Consider the following 22,153-nt stretch of genomic DNA (forward strand, 5'->3'; position numbering starts at 1 on the left):
GGTTTCAGAAAATATAATCTCTTTAAAAATATGGAACCTCAATCTACTGTTGAGGAAACTGATTGTTGTATGGAACTGATAAGCTCTTTCTCTTTATTCATAATAGCACCTTAGCCTTCCTTTAGCCCAGTGCTACTTTCTATCCTAAGCCCAATAACACAAGTGGTATGCATTTTGAACATGTGAACAATCAATCCCAATGGCTAGTTCTGTCTGCATGCTGCATGCAAGGGTTTCTCACCTAAGATCCCTTAAAATTACCATGGCAACTTCTTTAAAAATATATAGTCTGTTTTATATGGGGATCCTCATGTATAATTCTGTATTAGACATGAGAAGAGCCCAGTTCTAAATTGACCAAAGAAATATATACTGTTCCGTCCCGGTGCTCTTGGTGCAGGATCATTAATAAGGATTGGATAGATTCAGAAATATTTGTCCCCTGACAGAATTTCCATAATCTAAGCGCTGTACACCATCACAATTAATTTGAAATGAAACAACCAAGACGCAATTGAAGCACAGACTTTCACCTTTAATTCAAGGGATGGAAAAATATTGTATTATACGTTTAGGAATTGCAATCATTTTCATACACAGCCCTCTTATTTCAGAGGTTCAAATTAGACTTCGTGTTCGTCCTCCTGTTCGTCTTTGTGGCGAAAAAAATATTCGTATTCCACGAATATTCACCATTTCCTGTGTTCGGTTCTGGTGAATATTTGTGTACATTCTTCGCGTTCATTTTTTTTCTTATTTTTTTGTCGTTTTTTTGCTGTTTTTTGTAGAAGAAGTTAATACAGGGTTAAGGCGGTACGCACAGTGGCGTCGGCAGGGGGGGCCAGAGGGGGCCATGGCCCCCCCAACATCATGCTGTGCCCCCCCGGTGTGCCCCCCCAATTGAAACGCCGGCTTTTTTTAAGAGGGAAAAGAAAGAATGTCGGTGCGCTAAGCTAGTCTCAGGCTCAAATAATACAAATGTGTAATATGAGGCCTACCAAACAGGTGTAAGCATGCTGCAAGAAACAGTGTATTGGCTGTACAATGTATACAAAAAACAAAAACTGTCTGCGCTTCTTACCCTAATAAAGTTGGCAACAAATATGTAAACATAATATAAATGAGAGGTTTTGGTTATATGAATTGGCCAAAGCATAATTAAGCTCACCCGCCACGTCAAGGCACACTCTCAATAGGGTGAGAACCTACTCTCACCTCCTACATAGTGGGCACACAAAGCAGTTTATACTGCTACCAAATACTGGTTTTGGTAGCAGTATAAACTGCTTTGTGTGCCCACTATGTAGGAGGTGAGAGTAGGTTCTCACCCTATTGAGAGTGTGCCTTGACGTGGCGGGTGAGCTTAATTATGCTATATAACCAAAACCTCTCATTTATATTATGTTTACATATTTGTTGCCAACTTTATTAGGGTAAGAAGCGCAGACAGTTTTTTTTTTTTTTAAGAGACCCGGAGGAGAGAAAGAGAGGCGCCGAGCGGTCGCTGAGGATTAAGTTCTCAGCAACCGTTCGGCGCCTCTCACTCTTCTCCGCGACCGCGAGGCCTCTGCCTTGGTCGCAGTGCGAGCGCCGGTATATGTCGTCATATCCGGCGCCCGGCAGTGAAGCCGCGCACACTGCAGAACCATGGATACAGAGACCTCGCGATCTCACCGCTGGACAAGCCCAAGGTAAGTGAACTTCAAAGGGGGGTAGAAAGTTAGGAGGGGGTTAGAGAGTCAGAAGAGGTAGATAGGAAGTGAGAAGGGGTAGATAGGTATAGATTGGGAGGGAGAGGGGATAGATAGGATAGATTGGGAGGGAGAGGGGATAGATAGGATAGATTGGGAGGGAAAGGGGGTAGATGGGATAGATATGATAGATATCGAGGGAGATGGGGGTAGATGGGATAGATTGGGAGGGAGAGGGGGTAGATGGGATAGATAGGGAGGGAGAGGGGGTAGATGGGATAGATTGGGAGGGAGAGGGGGTAGATAGGATAGATTGGGAGGGAGAGGGGGGTACATAGGATAGATTGGGAGGGAGAGTAGGTATATAGGGAGGCAGAGGTGGTAGATAGGGAGGGAGAGGGGGTAGATAGGATAGATTGGGAGGGAGAGGGGGTAGATAGGATAGATTAGGAGGGAGAGGTGTTTATGGGACAAACTTGGCGTACGTTCAGCTGTTTGGGGACAAAGTTGACACAATATGTAATTTGGGTGCTGGTCGGGTTTTATGTGGGCAGTGTGGACACCAGGGATGGCTTTGGGGTGTGTGACCAGTGATCTATGCCTGTAATTTAGGGTGTTTTATCTATACCTTTAATGCAGAGTTTATATGTAAATTCCAATTGATATATACCTGCAAAGCTGGGTTTTGTGTCATTTTGTTCATCTGTTTCGGCTATATTTCCATACATTATTTATGTTTACCTGCAAATATAGGATTTGTATGTCTTATTCAGTTGATCAATGCCTGGAGTGCTGTTTCCATGTGTTGTTTATTTGATCTATACCTTCAGTGCTGAGTGTACATGTGATTTCCAGTTGATCTATACCTGCAATGCTGGGTTTGTGTGTTCTGTTGGTTTATACCTGCAATGCTATGTTTCCATACATTATTTATGTATACCTGCAAATACAAGTTGTTTTTTTTATATCTCATTTAGTTGCATGTGCTGTTTCCATGTGTTGTTTATTTGATCTATACCTGAACTACAGGGTGTAAGTAAAAGAGCGGTATGGTTTAGTGAATGAGGGGATAAAGGGACTCTGGGGATGATTACAGGGGAGAGGACCTCTCTATGTCATGGTGCAGGACTGACTCTCACGGTCTTTCCCTGATCTGCAGTCAGTGTGGGAAATATTTCTTTTTTTGTTGTGGTAGCGGAGGGAGTGATTGCATGCAAGGAAGCGTTGAGCGGGGCCCAAGGAAATGCTTGGATAGGGTCCAATTTTTTCACTATAAAATATATTGGCAGCAGGGGCAAATATTTATATATGTTTTGGCAGCAGGGGCTAATATTTATATATTGGCAACAGGGTCTAATATTTATATATATATATTGGCTGCAGGGGCTAATATTATTATATATAGGAGGCAGGGACTAATACTATATATATCGGCAGCAGGGTCCAATATTAATATATACCAGCAGCAGGGGCTAATATTAACATATATTGGCAGCAGGAGCTAATATTAACATATATTGGCAGCAGGGTCTAGTATTTATATTCATATTGGCAGCAGGGTCTAGTATTTATATATATATATATCGGCAGCAGGGGTTAATATTAATATATATTGGCTGCAGGGGCTAATTATATATATTGGCTGCAGGGACTAATAATATATATTGGCAGTAGGGGGCTAATATTAATATATACTGGTAGCAGGGTCAAATATTTATATATATCAGCAGCAGGGTATAATTTTTATGTATATCAGCAGCAGGGTATAATATAAGTATATATCCGCAGCAGGGGCTAATATCAACATATATCCCCAGCAGGGGTTAATATTAATATATATCAGAAGCAGGGTGTAATATTTCTATATATCGGCAGCAGGGTCTAATATTTCTATATATTGTCAGCAGGGGCTAACTTCAAAGAGATAAGTGCATATTATGTAGTTAAAAATGCACGTCTAACGTGTGTGTGTATATATATATATATATATATAAATATATATATATATATATATAAATATATAGTGTATATGTACCGTTTTATAATTGGCCCCCGTACTTTGGTCCCTGGCCCCCCATGTGCCCCCCCTAAATATGAAAGCTGGAGACGCCACTGGGTACGCACTACGCAGCAGCTTTGGCGCCAGGATTTTAAAGGTCCGTACTCAAAGTATAATTACTGGCCTTTCTATTCACAAGGCTTATGAATGGTTTGCACCTTGTGGTGAACCCTCTGCATTTGCTCTCATGAAGGCTTCTCTTCTATGGTAGACTTGAATAATGACATGCCTACCTCCTGGAGAGTGTTCTTCACTTGGATTTTGGAAAGGGATTTTTATTTACCATGGAAAGGATCCTACGATCACCCACCAATGTTGTCTTCCGTGGATATCCAGGCCTTTTTGTGTTGCGTTCTTTTTTTCTCAGCATGTACCAAACTCTTAATGTTCCTGCTATGTTTTTTCTGTTTTTGCAGCCTAAGGATGGCCTGTTCTACTTGCATTGAGCGCTCCTTTGATAGCATGACTGCTATTTACGTACCTAACTGTATGTTCTGAGAAATGTAAGGAAAGAAATGTGGGATATGGGGCTTACAACCAAGTGGAAAAAATGAGAAATAACGTGTTTGGGTATGACAGGGATAGGAGTAATTTTGGATTCCATAGTATCAAACAAGGTATCATGGAATGGAACAATTCGGAGAAGGCAAAAGTAAAACCTATGCTTTTTTACACAGTGGCTGGGAGTTTCCCAACACTTTTATAACGCATGCTGATTTTCAGTTTCAGCATTGACTCTAACATAGTGGTAATGAAGATGCTTAAAGGTTAGCATATCCATCGTAAGCATGATATACAATTTAGAAACAGGAAGATGTGGCTAAAGTGACAAGTTGTCATACAAAATATGCTATAAACATCTCTACTTTTGTGACATTTTCCAGGCAAAGCCCCTCAACTTTGTAAATTCTCTGTATATGACATAACTATTGTTCCTCTGCCTTCAGTTTCAGTGCATTCTTGGCAACGAACGAAATAAGAGGGCTAAGTCAGAAAGTCATACCAAGATATTACTGGTCAGTTATGAATGCAAACAAAGCAGTAAAACAAAGTGACACTACCAAGTCATATTACACAGAAAGATTTTCTCTGAAAATAGATATGTGGCAAATTTTGGTATATATACATACAGTAACTGTGTCTATTATATAATTATATAGATAGATATCCCCATTGTATTCATATTATTTATAGATGATGTGTCCACATTAATGCAGGGTTATTACATATGTTTTGCCATACATAAGTAGTGATAAAAGGCTATTGTGAGTGTACAATTGGTTAGGGCTCCAAGCCAAGATTTTTTTTTTAGAAAGATGTATTCTTAACATGCAGATAACAATTAGCAAATAGAAAAAAATACAAAAAACTATTTGTAACGACTGACTACCTCAAAATACTTCCACTAACACAATACAAACAGGCTAGTTACAGGATGATTTTATTACACTGTTCTAAACTGTGGACTACAGGGGATTCCCATAAAGGGTTACTTTCTTTTAATATAAATCTACTTTCAGAGTACAATCTTGTTTAATCCATGGGGCCTTTATTTATATAGAATCCTTCTTCCATTCTAATAGTATAAAATTTCAACTGCTTTAAACCCAATTCAGGAACAGTTTTTCAAGAACTAAAACACAGTGTGCGCATTCAGTCACTTGCCCTGCCTAATTTGTCACCAATATTTCTTGGTTTATTTTTTGTGTTGTGCAAAATTAAGAGGTTTTGTGCCTAATATGTCACCTATAGTTTTTGAATTTATGAATTTAAAATGGTGTTAGCACATGTCTATGCTTGTCCCTTCTCCTTGTAAATGCTGATTGAAATAAAGTAAGGAAAAAACTAAACAGGTTGTTGGACCCATCGATTACAGCCATAACCATCAACGAGGCCTTCCCCTTGGTTTTCTTGGTGACTTCTCCATGTCATGTCATTTATATATATAAACTCCTGCACACTGTGCCTTCTCACTTTACCTCTATCAAGCAGGGTCAAAACGGTTTTGTAATGGCACCAAAATGTGGCAATTCAGTGGACAAGTCTTAACAAAATTGTGTAGATTTTGCCACTAATAATAACTGATAGCAGTGGATATATATAGGTATATGTTTTAGCTGTCAGAACATGGCATCTTTAGAAACCTTGACAAGTTTACTTAGGTTGTCTACTGACTCAGTAGGGTTATGTTATGTGACCCCACAGTGAAACAGACGCTGCTCACACAGTGCATGAGAGGTAAGAGAGTGGGGACAGGAGCAAGGGAGAATGAATACGTATATACCGTATTTGCTCGATTATAAGACGACCCTGATTATAAGACGACCCCCCCAAATCTGAATATTAATTTAGGAAAAAAAGAAAAAGCCTGAATATAAGACGACCCTATAGGAAAAAAGTTTTACCAGTAAATGTTAATTCATCTAAACTATTTTTTTTTTATAAAAGCTATGATTGAGAAAAATATTTTGCTGCGGGGGATTTGGATCTTAGTCGTCTCATAGTCAGACCTATTTGAGGTCTGATTATAAGACGACCCCGATTATAAGACGATGGGTATTTTTCAGAGCATTTGCTCTGAAAAAACCTTGTCTTATAATCGAGCAAATACGGTATATGTCTATGTGACTATGAATGGGTTTGTGGTGGGTTTGTAAGTGGTCTGAGATGGAGGGTGTGTTAATATGGGTGTGTAACTGTGTGTAAGCATGAACGTGTATAAATAAGTGGTGTGAGAGGGAGTTTAAGGGCACTGACAAGCTCGGGGCAAAAATCAATTTGTCTTAAATGGGTGGTAATCAAACATATCAGCACTTGGCTAAATTATCAGGTAATGGAAATATTACTATTTGTGACAGATGTGACAGACAGTCACCCTCATGCACCAAAAATAAAAGTTTGGATCTCAGCAGCATTTCAAAATGTCTATTGTAACTTCTCTTCAGGTAGAAATTTGATTTGTTTTTCCTCATGCTTGAAAAATAGGGCTTTACTAACATCCCACATTCCCCAGGCATGTTTTACAATTTTTCCTATAGAGGACTTCATGGACTAATTCAGAAAATGTTGCCACGTGTAGTATTTATTAGACTTGTGCATTCTTATTCGGGCGAACATGAAAACGACCACGAAGGGTGCTTTTTCGTTGTTCAGGCCGAATACCGAAGAAACAAACATGGTGGCGGCAAAACGTACTTGAAGACAAAGACACACAACATGAAGAATCTTCATGTTCTTCTTCGTTAATCTACTAATCTCCCTGGTCCCTTCCCCATCTAGCCTACTTTATCTACGCAGCAGCACAGGGGTTAATGGAAATCCATAGATTCCTGAGAGGAGTTAAAGGTCTGTGCGAGCGACTGCAATTGATTGATGCTAGAGGAGGCCCCTGCCAGCGACCAATAGAGTTGCTCTTATGGACCTTTAACTCCTGACGGTGAAACTCCGGATTTCCGCTCCTGTTAACCGCTGGACTCCTGGAGCAGGTTGGGCTCCCCAGGAGTTAAAGGTCTGTAAGATCGACTCTATTGTGTCGCTGGCAGGGAGCTCCCTGCAGGCGACCAATAGAGTCTCTTGTACAGACCTTTAACTCCTGCAGCAGGGAGACCTCAGGCGGGCTTTCGCCGCCAGGCGTTAAAGGTCCATAAGAGCGACTCTGTTCGTGTTCGTCTTCGTCTACTAATCTCCCTAATCGGAAAATCGTAGGTTCCCGTCGAGGGTTAAAGGGCCGTGCTAACGACTCTATTGGTCGCCTGCAGGGGCCTCCTCTGGCATCAACCAATTGGATCCCAGGAGGTCCCTGCAGGCAACCAATAGGCTCACTCGCACGGCCTTTTTAACTCCTGACGGCGAACCTACGGATTTCCGCTCCCGTTAACCCCTGCGATGCTGCATAGATAACGGGAGCGGAAAGCCGTAGGTTTGCCGTCAGGAGTTAAACCTGGAGCGGGGAGACAGGCCAAGTTCCCCATCAGGGGTTTGCCTCAATAGGCTCACTCGCATGGCCCTTTAACTCCTGAAGGTGCCTGGGGAGACAGTCTACCTGCTCCAACAGTTAAAGGTCCATACAAGCAACCTTTTTTGGTGGTACAAAAAACGTCAAAAAACAAAGAAAAAAAATTAACACAAAGAATGTACACGAATATTTGCCCGAACCGAACACAGGAATGGGCAAATATTCGCGGAATACGAAGATTTCCCCCCCCCGGTAGACGAACACGAAGAGCTGGCCAGCGCCCAAGTCTAATAAACACTTTGCAGCAGATATTAGAAGACTTTTGTCGTTTGTGAGCGGAATGAATGATTGTCATCTCTACATCACTGTAACTGATTTTGCCTTTGCTGTTTTGTAATATTAATCTTGGAAGATTCTAATTAAAGCTCTCTCTCTGGTAAGAATCTTGGGTTGGCTGTTTTATTGTAATGCCAGGTAGAAAACCTTAGTAGAACTAGACATATAAATTATCTGGAAAAGGGGATAAGCTTATATGTTAGTTCTCAAGTTTGTGGACAACACACAATATTTTGTATTATCTTATCATATATTATTCTTCATCTTCATTGATAAATATTGTGGATAAACTAGGTGTTTTACTGGGCTTGCGCACAGTGTGACTGTCTTTCAGTTGTTTAAAATGTTAAACCCGTTCCTGAGTAGTTTAAGACCGATTGATACTACTAGCCAAACCTCTAATTTGTGGACAACACAAAATATTTTCCATTATCTTACGATATATTATTCTTCATCTCCTTTGATAAATATTGGTGAGAAAACTGGTCTTGCACACAGTGTGTCTTTCAGTTGTTTAAGATGTAGCACCTGATCCAGAGTAGTTTAAGCCCATTTAACCTTCCAGCCAAAAGTTATTTTTTTAATTATCATATCATATATTGTTCTTCATTGCTACATAAATATAGGTGACAAAACCAGGCATTATAAAATATATAATATTGGGTAAATTTGAGGAGGGGGTGTATATATTTGTATGTATGTCTATGTATAAGTGATCAACTTTATCAACTTGATAAAGACCTCATCGTGAGGTCGAAACGTTGTTGTCCTTCTCCTTCAATAAACCTGCCTGAGTGGAACCCTTGAGTGCCTGGAGCCTTTTTCTATTTTGATTTACTGGGGCCCTTCCTGGCACAGCTAAGCACCTGAGTTCCTGTGGTGTGTGTGCAGATTCCTGATTCTGGTGACTATGTATAAGTGAATGTGAACATGGTGTGTCGGGACAAAGCTATGGTTTCCCCCTGTCAGTCAACTACAGGGGGCTGGGTGGCCATGGCAATACAAAGTCAGATTAGACAGGCTGCGTGGAAAGAGGAGCACAGCATGGTTCGACGTCGGCTGCGGGGGAGGCGTGTCTCCTCCTGGCTGATCCAGTGCCAGCTGGGGAGGAGGTGTGACTCACCACTGTCCAGTCATCGTTGATCGCTGATTTGTGTAGCAGACCCCGGCGTGTCCCAGACTTACCAGTTGTTTCCAAGCCGCGTGCTCTGCTTGAGGGCTTCCAAGCCGTGTGCCCTGCCTGAGGGCTTCCAAGCCGTGTACCCTGCCTGAGGGCTACCCAGCCATGTGCCCTGCCACTCTGAGTTCCCCTGTCCTCGCTATAGTTCCCCTGTCCTCGCTACAGTTCCCCTTTATTCTTTTATTTCAGTCCTGCTTGTCTGTCTGTTGTGTGCCTGTCTGTACCTACCTATCCATCATGATGCATCAAGGGGTACAGACAGAGCCCCAAGTATCCCCTGCATCTTGGCTCCTACCCGACCTGCTTGCCCCGGTCCTGACAATGTATAAATGTATGTGAGCATGGATGTGTATGTATAGGTGTGTCTGAGCATGGATGTGTATGTATAAGTGTTTATGTGTGAGCATAGGTGTGTATGTGTAAGTGCTTATGTGTTAGGATGTTTAAGTGTGTGAGCATGTATGTGGAAGTGGTGTGAGATGGAGTGTGTGTTAGCATAAGTGTTGTGAGTGGGAGTGTGTGTTAGTGAGTATGAATAAGTGTGTGTGTTAGCATATTTAAATTTGTGTAAGTATGTTGGAGGGGGATCAAGGGACAAGCTGTTTGGGGGCACTGACTAGCTGGAAGAAAATGTGGCATTCACAAGCTGTTTGGGGACAAAGGTTGCATTGTGTGTGAAGTTGGAGGGGCTCAGGACATTTTGGCCCGGGAGCCTTTAGTTTCTAGCTGCTGCTCCTGTTTTATTGCCCTTATTCTGGAAAACCTTTTTTTCAATGTGTGTAATATTGGGGAAATTCAGTCCTGCTGGAAGTAGCTGCATGTGCCTATCATCTGCCAGTACTTGCCTGCCCTGGCCCTGCGCCCTGCTACTACTACTGCTGCTCCTTTTTCTCATCCCTGGAGGGTCAATTCTATTTTTTTCTAACACACAGGGATCAGTCTTGTGACTGGATGTGTCTGTCTGCTAGTGCCTGGCATGTGTCCTGACCAGTGCTTAATGTCCTTCCTTAATCTGGGCGATAAATTATTTTTTTGTTGTTTGTAATATCTTCTATCACCCGTCTATTGCAATGGATGGCTAGTTGGCTAAGTTTGTCCAACAGGTAACTGCAAGGCGTACAAGGGAGGCATGGATATCTCCCTTATAATTTTGCTTCTGTACATATCTGGATAAAAATAATGTTAATTTGATATGACCTCATTTAATAGTGCCACTATACCTTCCATTATGGTGGCAAAGTTCTTTTTAAATTGACTCCCAGGCTAGCCCACACGTCTCTGGGTGACCGGTAAAAAAGATCTTAAAAAGATCTGAAAGGGACACTGTGTTTGTGGACTGTTTAGCAAAAATTCTGCAGAACCTCCCAAAAAACATTTGCCCCTTTTTTCAACCCCCCTCCCTCGGCAAAATGCCCTACAAGAGATGCATTCAGCCACATGCATCTCCACGAACTTTGGGATCGTGGAAGCGGAAATAAGATTTTACAGCAAGGCTGATATATATATTTATTTTCCTTTTGAAAGTACTCTGGGTTAGGCTGTAATCTGCCCTCAAATTCAATGTTTCTATCAAGCCTTTTATTTGAAGAAAATAATTTTACCATGTTGCAAAAACTTGTCCTTTTTGAAAATATTGCATTACTAAACTATAACCTCTAGATGGAGACAGTATCAAGTTTCTGTTTATTTGCTGTCCTGAAATTGGCTGACGTGTTAAGACAAAATTGATATGGCTTAATGTTTGCTCACGTTAAAAAAAGGATACACAAAGTGTCAGAACTCAGACACTGGTATCTTTGACAAGGAATTATTGCTTGAAGTGCCCACCTCAAAGCCCGGTGCTTCCTAGCATTGTTAAAAAATGTACATGCAAATAATATGAAAAATAAGCGCAGTTTACAAGGTGCTGAATGTTGTGGTGAACATGTTTGGGCCTGAGCGCTCAATTCTTTGCATAAAACCAAGTTGCAGACCTCAGAATAATACACTATGTAGACACAAGTAATGGGACATACCACTTGATTATTGAATTCAGGCGTTGGAATTAGCGCATACCTGGGAACTCTGTGGGTTTGAAACGGAGAAGCACCCCTTCTCCTGTTCTCTGTGTCAACACCCGAATCCTCCGGGTCGCATGAGCGTGGTCTTGATAGGCCCCTGCTAGCTGCCCATTTCCCCTTTAAATGGGGGTGTTTACTGCGATGTCAGCGGCAACATGTCCTGACAGCAGGTTGGGCAGTCCTAGCTGCTTCCCGCAAGGGTAGGCTCCGGGTAGCTGGAGCCCAGAAGTTCCCAGGTATGAATTAGATGTATTGCCACAGATGTATAAAATTTAGCTCCTAGCTGCATTTTGTATTTACAAATATTTGTGAAAAAAATGGGCCGTTCTGAAGAGCTCAGTGGAGGTACTGTGATAGGATGCTACCTTTGCAATAAGTCAGTTTGTGAAATCTCCTCCCTGCTAGATATTTCACTGTCAACTCTAAGTGCTATTATTGGAAAGTGGAAACATTTAGGAACAGCAACAACTCCTGAAAAACAGCCTCACACCTACCCTGAAATTTTCTACCCCCAGCCTTTGCCAAATTTATGGTAGTAATTTTCGGGGATTTTTGTTTTTGACACCCCAATATGTGTTCAGCAACATCCCCTGAATATAGTGATACCAACCATGCAAAGGTTTGCCTGGTTGTTTGTGGGCTAAAAGGCCACATTTGGGAGGTGTGCATTTTTGAATTTAGAATTTTACCAACTGGTCATCCTGCACCTATGTCCTACTTGGGCCACCTTTGTACCCTTTGGTAGTTTGTGGTAGTTTTTGTGTGTGTGTGGTTTTTTTTCTTTGGGGTCTTATCGGTCACATATGGTAGGTGTGCATTTATATTCATTTTCATTTTGACATCTGGTCAGTCTGCGACCATGTCCTATTTGGGACATATTTGAACCCAGCTAATTCAATTTACCCCATCAAACCATATATTTTTTAAAACTAGGCACCCCATGCGTAATTCAAATGCTAGTATTTTAACTCTTTTTCCTGCCAGTGAGGAAGTTACACTGCTAATTTTAACTATTAATCATTTTTATGTTATACTTTATGAATTACATTATATTTAGAAAGCTAGGCTCCATTGATGCCAGATCCTAAGTCTGCTGATCAGGTGAGCCTGCCCCCTGTATTTGGAGCGGTATATATAGTTTTACACAGCTTGCTACTGTTTGGTGTTTTTCCTGGTTCATTTTTGTTTACACACACACATACCAAGACAAACATGCAAACATACCCAGATACACATACCCAGTCAAAGACACATACCCAGTCAGAGACACACAGGCATGGGCTACATAAATGTGTTTTATTCATTTGTTTTCCCCCCTATTATAATGTACCCAGACATACACACGTAACCAGACACACATACACATAAATCCAGGCAGACACACACACACACCCAGACAAACATGCTAACCCAGACACACACACACCTAGACACACATACAAACCCAAACAGACACACATACACATACCCAGACACATGCACTCCCATCTTCAGGTTGCCTTCTATGCAGTTGATGCTGTGCTACTCCTGCGGGGTCATGCAATGTTATTTGACCAAGCTAGGGGCATAAAGAGGTAAGTCCGGGACTTGGGACTCTTTATCTTTATTTGAGAATCATGCTGCCACCCTGTTAGAGTACTGCCATGTGAGGTCCAGGTCTGGGTTATATGTAGTATTGGAATAAAACACAGAAAAAGCTTAAGATGACAGTCTTAAAATCTTTAAACCATACCAGCTTTGTGGGCCCTTCTGTCAACCCTTCTGTTCATTGCTAGGCAGAGTGATAGACAGATAGATACATATACATACATTCATACGTGCATAACTACACACATACTATAAGTTCATAATGTAGTAAATAAGTAACAATACTAGAGATTGTAACGTGGTAGTTGGTCAGATCACTCTTGTGTGAAGAGGAGTATAATTAACAGCACATCTTGCAAACAAAATGAAACTTGCGGGTTTCAAAAATTGTATTTATAACCTTGACACTTTTTGCAGAACATGATTCAGTTCTGAGTGCGGTGATTATTTCTGCAATACAAGTCTTTTACAATACCTATGTATGCAGTGTTTTGAACCTCAGTTGTTGCATGTTTGATAAAACTCCTACTTACATACATAGTTGGGCTGACAGTGGATTGACACAAAGACACCATTTTGCCACTTTTGTTTATTTTTACCACATAAGGGTTTATTCATTAAATAATGTGCTATTGGTTTACGGGAGCTGAGATACATGGCCAATGCCAGCGAGTATCTCCTGAAAGAAGGGATGAGCTGGCCTTGTGTCATAAGTTATTAAAGGTTATTAATGCAGACATTGGCCCTTCTTGATGGAGAAATTTGGCAGACATGGGCTACATAAATGTGTGTTATTTATCTGTTTTTCTTCTCTGTTATATTTGACCTTTCAGTGCTTGACACTCTTTTGTGCCACTTCTGCCCCTGAAACAGCCTGCCTGTGCCACCTCTGCCCCTTAAGTAGCCTGCCTGTGCCGCCTCTGCCCCTAAACACTTATAACGTTCATTCATTCATTCATTCATTCACTTATTCATTTATTCACCTTCTCGCACCCCCTCCCCTGACCTGCAGATTTAACTGGTCCGGGGGCCAGTCAAGCAGCACTGGGGCCATGCAGATATCAAGTTTAGCTAGATGTCTAGATAAATGTATACTAAAAAATATAGGTTTCACTCGCTAAGGTACAAGTTATTTATTAGGGTGTCACCTAAATATTGGAAAAAAAGTGTTGTGACACTCCACACTCTAGGGGCAATTTATTTTACATTAAATACACAACTTTACTTTTCCTTTATTATGTTTATGCTTCTTTCACTCCACTAATTGCAGTGTATACTTCCTGCTCCTTTGCCCATAACTAATATAAATAAAGCATGTTAAAAATATTTTTCTAAAAGTAAGTTTACTTGTCTTATCCCCAATAAGGGATTAAGATGTATTCTTATTTAGTTTTGAATTGGTAGGATGTTCCCTTCAATTTCTTATATGAGACATACTGGAAATCAACACCATGGTTTCATTCAAAGCTTGCTTAGAAATGTAGCTCCAGGGCCTCACCACAAGTGGAGTCTTCCTAGGTGGTCAGATAAGAGTTATACTGGGTTATCTGGACATTCATCCCAATCTTCCTTGCCGGTACTTCCTACGGCGGAAGTGCCGGCACCGGAAGTTGAATACGCGTTATGCCCCGCAAGACCTCGTGGAGTCTGCACCGGTAAATCTGGTGGGGGGGGCATCTTGGGGACAGAGTGGCAGCATATCTCGGGGGGGTAGAGTGGCAGCATATCTCGGGGGGGTAGAGTGGCAGCATATCTCGGGGGGGTACATCTTCGGGACAGTGTGGCAGCATATCTCGGGGGGGGGTGGCAGAAACTTTGTTCTTTAAAAAAGCACCCAACTTTTAGGGTGCAGCCTATATTCGGGTGCGACCTATATCCGAGCCAATACGGTATATATTATATAGGTATAGCTATACATAGTATAAATGCACAGTATAAAACCATTATCAAGGATCAAAACACAATTAAATCATTACTTAATTTAGTTATCAGTTTAATTGTACATCTTCATTAATGAAAGTATAAAGTACAACACCACTATAAATATTTGAGAAACTCAATAAAATATAAAATAATTTTTTAACACAGTTACAAGAATGGTGTATCTTAAACAGTGATTTAGTTTAAAAATACCTGAATCATTATTACAACAGCACCATAACACTAAACCGGTGTAATTCTTTTTATAAATACCTAAATATATATATTTTAAAGCACACATACCGATTATGTTGACATTACCCTGGCCACAAGTGCATGGTGCATTCAAGTTAGAGTCAACATTATCACAAATACAAGACATTGCAAGATATATTAGTCCAAGGTACAAGGTACTCCCATCACAGATTTTTGGCTATATTTTGCATTATCAAATAGAGAGTAAATAGATGGCTGTCCAATAACAATAAACTAGAAACTCTAGAATGTAAGTATCCTGTTTACCAATGTTGATGGCATGGGTAGATATATGGGAGAGTAAAAGTAGTAATGGTATTAAAACATATACAACTGTCTGGCCAGCAGAAGTGCCCATTGATATAGTGATAAGACCAGTCTTTAAACTGTACCAGAATAACTTCAAACATCTAACGCTAACACCAAACACCAGCGCTACGGAATTTGATGGTGCTATATAAAACAATAAATAATAATAATAACAATGGCAGCATTATGATATTATAAATTATGCGGGTTTGACATGCACTGGGACAGTTATCACATTATAACAATTTGCATGCACAAACAATTGCAGACATTATTTGCATTTTAGATGAATTTGGGCTAAATTATGTGCAAAATAAATAATTATTATTTAAACACACTATAAACTTTTGACACACATTAACAAGTACCACAATCATGTAACAGAGTGCAATCTGGTTTGGTTTTCTTTCTTCTAGCGTTTGAATCATGTGAATAACATACAGAGGTATGTATCGTTTTCACCTCTCTATGCATCAATGCAAGTAGTAATGAATCCAGCGGAGAAGTATTTCAAGTTCACTAATAGCCTTCCACAATTTCTTGTCTTTGTTGAGCTATTAAAAAATAGACAAGCAACGATAATTGAATGGATTAAGGAATACACAGTTTATTTTTTAACAAACAAAGAACATGATCTTATATGTATACACAGTTGCAGGGCCGGCCTTTGGGGTGTGCGACCTGTGCGACCGCACAGGGCGCCACACTCCAGGGGGCGCCGCCGCGCGGTCCGCCACCAGCGACGCCGCGGGGTCCGACGCCACCGTAGTGTACCGCTGCCGCCAGCAGCGTACCTAGCAGGGGGCGGTCCGCAACGGGTGCCGCTCATCAGGGGGGCACCCGGCACCCCTCCAGAGACGGACAGTAATGTCCGCCGCTGGAGGAGCAGGCTCGCAAGGGAGCGGTATCGGAGGTCTTTAACAGACCTCCGGCTCCCTTGAGTGATTTTAAGCCGGTTCAAGGATCTCCCTTGAACCCGGCTTAAAATCACTCAAGGGAGCCGGAGGTCTGTTAAAGACCTCCGATACCGCTCCCTTGTGATCCACACGGCAACAGCTGCTGTGCGCCGGGGTTTGTTGTCAGATCCCGGCGCACAGGGCCGGCCCTATAATGGGGCAGACTGGGGCAATTGCCCCAGGCGGCACTTTAGAAGGGGCGGCACTTTGCCGCCCCAAGCGCTTTTTTTTTTTTTTTTGTAGCGGAGGAGAGGGGCACCGAGTGGTTTTCGCTTACCCGCTCGGCGCCCCTCTCTCTCTCTCCTCTGCGGCGAGTCTCCCTGTTCAGTCCCGGTGCCGGCTTGTAATGCAGAACGCCGGAAGTGACGTCAATTTCCGGCGCTCAGCATTACAAGCCGGCACCGTGGCAGAGCAGGGAGACTCGCTGCAGGACTGTTTAAAGGTAAGTACCGGGGGGGGGGATCGTAGATTATGGCGTCGGCGTCGGCGGGGGGGGGGGGCGGCGTTTTAAACTTCGCCCCAGGCGGCGTTAAGTCTTCGGCCGGCCCTGCCGGCGCACAACACTGAAGCCGCGCCCAACGCTGTCCGTGCCCTCTGACCCGGAAGAAGACAGAAGAACTGAAGAAGAGAAGGAAAAGGAGAAAAGAGGAAAGGTAGGAAAGCATTCAGTGAGAGTGGATTGGTGTATGTATGGATTGGTGTATGTATGGATTGGTATATGTGTGGATTGGTGTATGTGTGGATTGGTATGTGTGTGGATTGGTATGTGTGTGGATTGGTATGTGTGTGGATTGGTATGTGTGTGGATTAGTGTATATGTGTGGATTGGTATATGTGTGGATTGGTATATATGTGTGGATTAGTGTATATGTGTGGATTGGTATGCGTGTGGATTGGTATACGTGTGGATTGGTATGCGTGTGGATTGGTATGCGTGTGGATTGGTATGCGTGTGGATTGGTATATGTGTGGATTAGTATATGTGTGGATTGGTAAGTGTGTGAGAGTGATGGGTGTTATGCTGTACCATTTCCAATGTCTTTTTCATGATCTAATTATGCTCTAAAAGTACATCATAACTCCCATCATTCTATACTGTTCCATACAGTGGCAGAGCTGGGAGGCAGAGGCCTTGCACCCCCACCGCTGGACTCCTGAAAGGTAAGTGAACTTCAAAGAGGGTAAGGGTAGATAGTTAGGAGGGGGTAGATAGGGAGAAGGGAGTGAGACAGGGGAAAGGGGGTAGATAGGGAGAAGGGAGTGAGAAGGGGTAGATAGGGCAGAAGAGAGTGAGAAGGGGTAGATAGGGCAATCATACTCCTATCATGCCAAGTCTGCAAATACATCCTGGAATCTGGGTATGCCTGGGCATGATAGGAATGTGATTGTTGTTAATCATATATATAATATTGTTATTTAATTGTTTTGTCCTATTTTGGTGTGTTACTTACTTTAAATAAAAGTGTTAGATTTTTTTATGGTGTGGGGGGGTCATATTCGGTTTTGGCCAGGTAAATGCTGCACTTTCGGTTTCAGTCCAGAATTCGTTTCGGTGAATCCCTACTACTAAGCCAGACAATGAAGTGGTAGGCCTACACCATATCAATGTTTGGTGTAGTATATAGTGATTGGGGTTTTGTTACAAGTTTTTTGGGATGGGGGAGCGCCAGAGGAGTAGTCCGCACAGGGCGCCAGAACACCTAAGGCCGGCTCTGCACAGTTGCCTCAAAATATAGATTGTGTGCTAAAATCATTATTTCTTGACTAGTAAGGGAGCTCAATCACAACTCGTATATATAAATAAAAAACATAAAATTCAACCTCAATGTTTGTTTAAGATGGCAGTGTCTACTCACTCAAGGTGAACTTTCCAATGAGGACACTCATTGGAAAGTTTATACTCAGAGTGTTGCCTCCCTTTCCATGCTTACTTTGGTGAGATTGTGGATTGAATACCATAATATATGGGCGATGTATTACAACAGTTAGCTCTGAGACAGTCTACTGCATGAAATCTAGAGCTCTAAAATTATTGTGATGATTATTCTTAATAATTTTCCATTTTAAAAAGAATAGCTTTACTAGCATAGATACATGAAATGTCTCCTACATGAAGAAATACTAATCAGAGCAATACTTGTTACTATACAAATAATAATACATTCATAATATAATACATTATTTTTTAATATACCCATGTTACACAGCCTCAATCCAGTAACTCACATTTTTCTAGAACCCCCCTCTACACTCTTTATTGCATTAGTATTATACATGTACATCAGCTATACTACCTACTTGTGCATTTGTGTTCCTTGTTTTCCTGAAAAATTAGACATTGGAATGGATCACTAAAAGGGGAATCTGCATGAGCGTTGTGATTCAACTTCACTACTCATTTTGAAGGGTTAACACTAGCTAGTCTTAGGCAAGGACGGCTGAGCTGTTCCTGCATAATGCATAATTCAACAGGTAATTAGATGTCTTACTTATTTAACTATGCTTTATACAAAGTCGGCCAAGTGGTTCCTCACTGGGGTAGGACTTTTATAACGTATAGTAATGTAAAAAGTTGAAAGAACATTTCTCCTGTCAACTGTCCCTTCAAGACATACACCCCATAGATACTGACATATTGATCCCAGAGTATAGTTTTCTTCATTTATAGCATTCTAAAATATTCAATAAACCACATATAGTCAGAAAACTTCCAAAAACTTCAAAGCAAAAGTGCTTCCAGAATTCCCATCTATTAACTTTGTTGAAAAAGAAAACCATAATGAAATACCTTTGAGTCTACTTGATATGAAACAAGTTTTGCACCTGTTTATATAATTATATTTAAAAACCAAGAGTGCTTAAAATATTGTTATAGAAACATTTTATGAGAATACATTTTATTCTGTATCTTACCTCATGGAACTTCTTCTTCAGGTTTTTCATGCTTTGGAGTTCTGTGTCATGCTCTGAACATTTACTTTTAGACTACAGAGAAATATAGACATTTTTAGTGAATTAAAGGATACATTCATAGTACACTGTTGCAATTTTCTAACTTTAGAAACCATTTTGAATACTCTGTTGTGGTACAGGAGGCTGAGGAAGCTCCTATTTCACAATATATACATTAATTTCCCTTGTAAATACTGGTGTAATCATAACCTGTAAGGCGCTAGCACGGCGTAACATTTTATTGCTGAAAACATACAAAGTGCACAATTGGGTTTTCCAATATAAGTGCCTATAGGTGGCTACTATGTTCAGATGTCCAATAATATGTTATGACACTGCCAAATAGATCCATACATGGGCTGGGACCCCTTAGAACAGCATGGGGGCCAATATTATTTTGTTATGAACTGACCTGGCAATAGTTTTTTTCTCTGTCTTCATTATTTCAGCAATAACAACATTTTAGAAATAAATTTGTTTCGGCCTCATGTGTTACTAGTTACTTTATGAATGTACAAAGTGTTGTGTTCCACTTGTACAAAAAGCCACTGAATGTAGGGCAAGTACAAAAACATTTTGCCGAATATGTCACATTTTCCTGTATGCTATGCTCCCTCACAGTGCCCAGTGTCATGGTGGAGATAAAGCTATGGTAAGCATTCAGCTTACATCCCTGCACTACTTAACTTGTAAAGAGTCTATATAATCCATATAATAAAATAATATCACCACAAGCCAATCCTAAACATGTCAATGGTTTAATTAACTTATACATGTGAATGGAAATTATTACAGGTAAACAGGTTATATGTGTATACATCTTTACACCACACGGATGTACATTTAAATGTGTAATTACTTATACATCCACATTTTCTTTTTTTCAAAAATGCCTATTGTTTGTCAGACAATAACTACTCCAATCATTAGGGGTGCATAAAACAAGGGCAGTTGCAGTGCTAGCAAAACGACCTTTTTGCACCACATCCAAATCAAATTCATAAAGCCATCTGTGCTACTAGTATAGAGTGACCTTTTAATTGATCATTGATTATTGATTAATTAATGATTGATGTTTACAACATTCTAGTAGTCTAATTTCCTTGCTACCTTCAAATCATGATAAAATAAAGTCGATACAATGTACATACAGATAGGAAACCACATGTTATTTTGCAGTATTTCCTGTAAAAGGCAGCTTCTGTTTAGAGTTTACCTCTAAACATCCATATTGCTTAGTCAAAAGCTGTAGAAAATATTTCTTATTGCTTAATGCAAAATCTCATGAATTATTCATTTTTTAATGATTTAATGAAGGCACATAGTAACATGTAGGCCCAATTCAGAAGTAATCCAAGAACTATTAAAGGGCATACAACGATTAACACATAATACTAAGTGTATGTATTTAACCAGAAGACATATAAATGATTTGCTCAAAGTCAATCAATATAGTTAGAATTTATTTCCTATTGTAAGTGTAACCATCCTTTAGCAAGTGGTACTCCCCAGAGTCAGCTTCAGTATGTCATATTGTCAATACAATTGACAAAACTGCCAAATCATGTTGCGGACACTGTTATGTCTGTCATATGTACTATGTCACTCTGCATGTCTCATTGGGGATCTAAATCCCAATGCTTCTGAGCTACTGAATGATATCACATCCAAACACGAAACAGTCCGATGAATGGTAGAAATCTATGTGGATTTTAAATATCAGAAAAATCATGGTACCTTACTTTTTGTTTACAAAAGTGTGTAAACAAAATTTTAAAGTGTGTTATACATATATTCCTAATTTTTACGATTCATACTTCTACAAGGCTAAATTTGTAGCAGTTAAAAATAGATCATAGTTATTTTTGTCAGTGTCAAGTTCATATTTTACAGCATTTGCATCAAGTGAAAGTGACAGACAGAAAGCCGTCCTAACACCTCTGAGTCTACTTATTGTAGTCTGTAATGTTTCATTTGTTCTCAAAGGATGACAGGGCATTATACTCACACAGTGTGACAGCATCTCTTGTATAATCATAAAGTCCTGGATGAAGTCAAATTTTCTTGCCTTGCTGAAAACTTTATTGTTGCGTAAAACATCCTTCAGGTAAAATGACAGCAACTGATGTCTCATATCACATGATTCCTAGATCCAAAGCAAGAAGTATAGTGTAAACTGACTTACTCTTACTGATTTACACAATAAATCACTTTGATTTTCATGCAGTAAAATCCAATAAACCTTTACTTACCATAAAATCTTTTCTCACATTGTCGGTCAAAAGTTTTATGTCCATGATGGTGTCTCTCTGCAAGAAAAAAAAAATAACCATCAGCTCTGTCATAGCTCAAACACCTTCAGAACTTTCTGTATAAGTTAGAAAATACTTGCAAAAGAATGAGTTTACTTACAGGAAAAGATGCTTTGAAACCAGTTATAGTCTTGTTGTAGAGTTTTTCATTACGTTTCAGCAGGCTCGCTCTAGAGCAAGCTTTCTTTGGGGTATTCAAGTCTTTACAGGAAACCATCGGTAAAACAATTAGAAAGAGGACTGTTACAAAAGTGCAAAGGTTCTTCATTTTTTTAATCATTTCCAAAAGAACTGAACTAGTTTAGGTATCCACAAAACCCTCTTCAATGAGATGAACCTTTCACTTGTATGATGAGAGGTCAAGTTTTTTGTGCCCCTTTTATACTTAGTCCTACAATTTCAACAAAATTCCCCGGCAATACTTGTGACGTTTCATAAAAGACGTACACAAGTTTACTGGCAGAAAAAAAGTAAACTTCTAAGAACTATGACCTTACTTACCACAGCAAATATTTTTTATGTGGCCATGGACCTACAAGACTTTACTTGTGGCTGTGGTCGAGGTAGAGTGGTAAATGAAA

At 40.4% G+C, this 22,153-nt stretch overlaps 1 protein-coding gene across 1 annotated transcript; it reads right to left on the reverse strand.

Moving 5' to 3' along the window:
- Positions 1–15,825: 15,825 nt before the first annotated feature.
- IL26 (interleukin 26) lies at positions 15,826–21,840 on the reverse strand. Its single transcript, XM_053463671.1, has 5 exons — positions 21,673–21,840; positions 21,513–21,569; positions 21,269–21,406; positions 19,222–19,293; positions 15,826–15,906 (listed from the first exon to the last, which is right to left on the reverse strand). Exons 1-5 carry the CDS (start codon positions 21,838–21,840, stop codon positions 15,826–15,828), a joined length of 516 nt encoding a protein of 171 aa, XP_053319646.1.
- Between the last annotated feature and the right edge of the window lie 313 nt (positions 21,841–22,153).

Source organism: Spea bombifrons, chromosome 4, assembly GCF_027358695.1.
Source record: "Spea bombifrons isolate aSpeBom1 chromosome 4, aSpeBom1.2.pri, whole genome shotgun sequence".
Lineage (NCBI taxonomy): Eukaryota > Metazoa > Chordata > Amphibia > Anura > Pelobatidae > Spea > Spea bombifrons.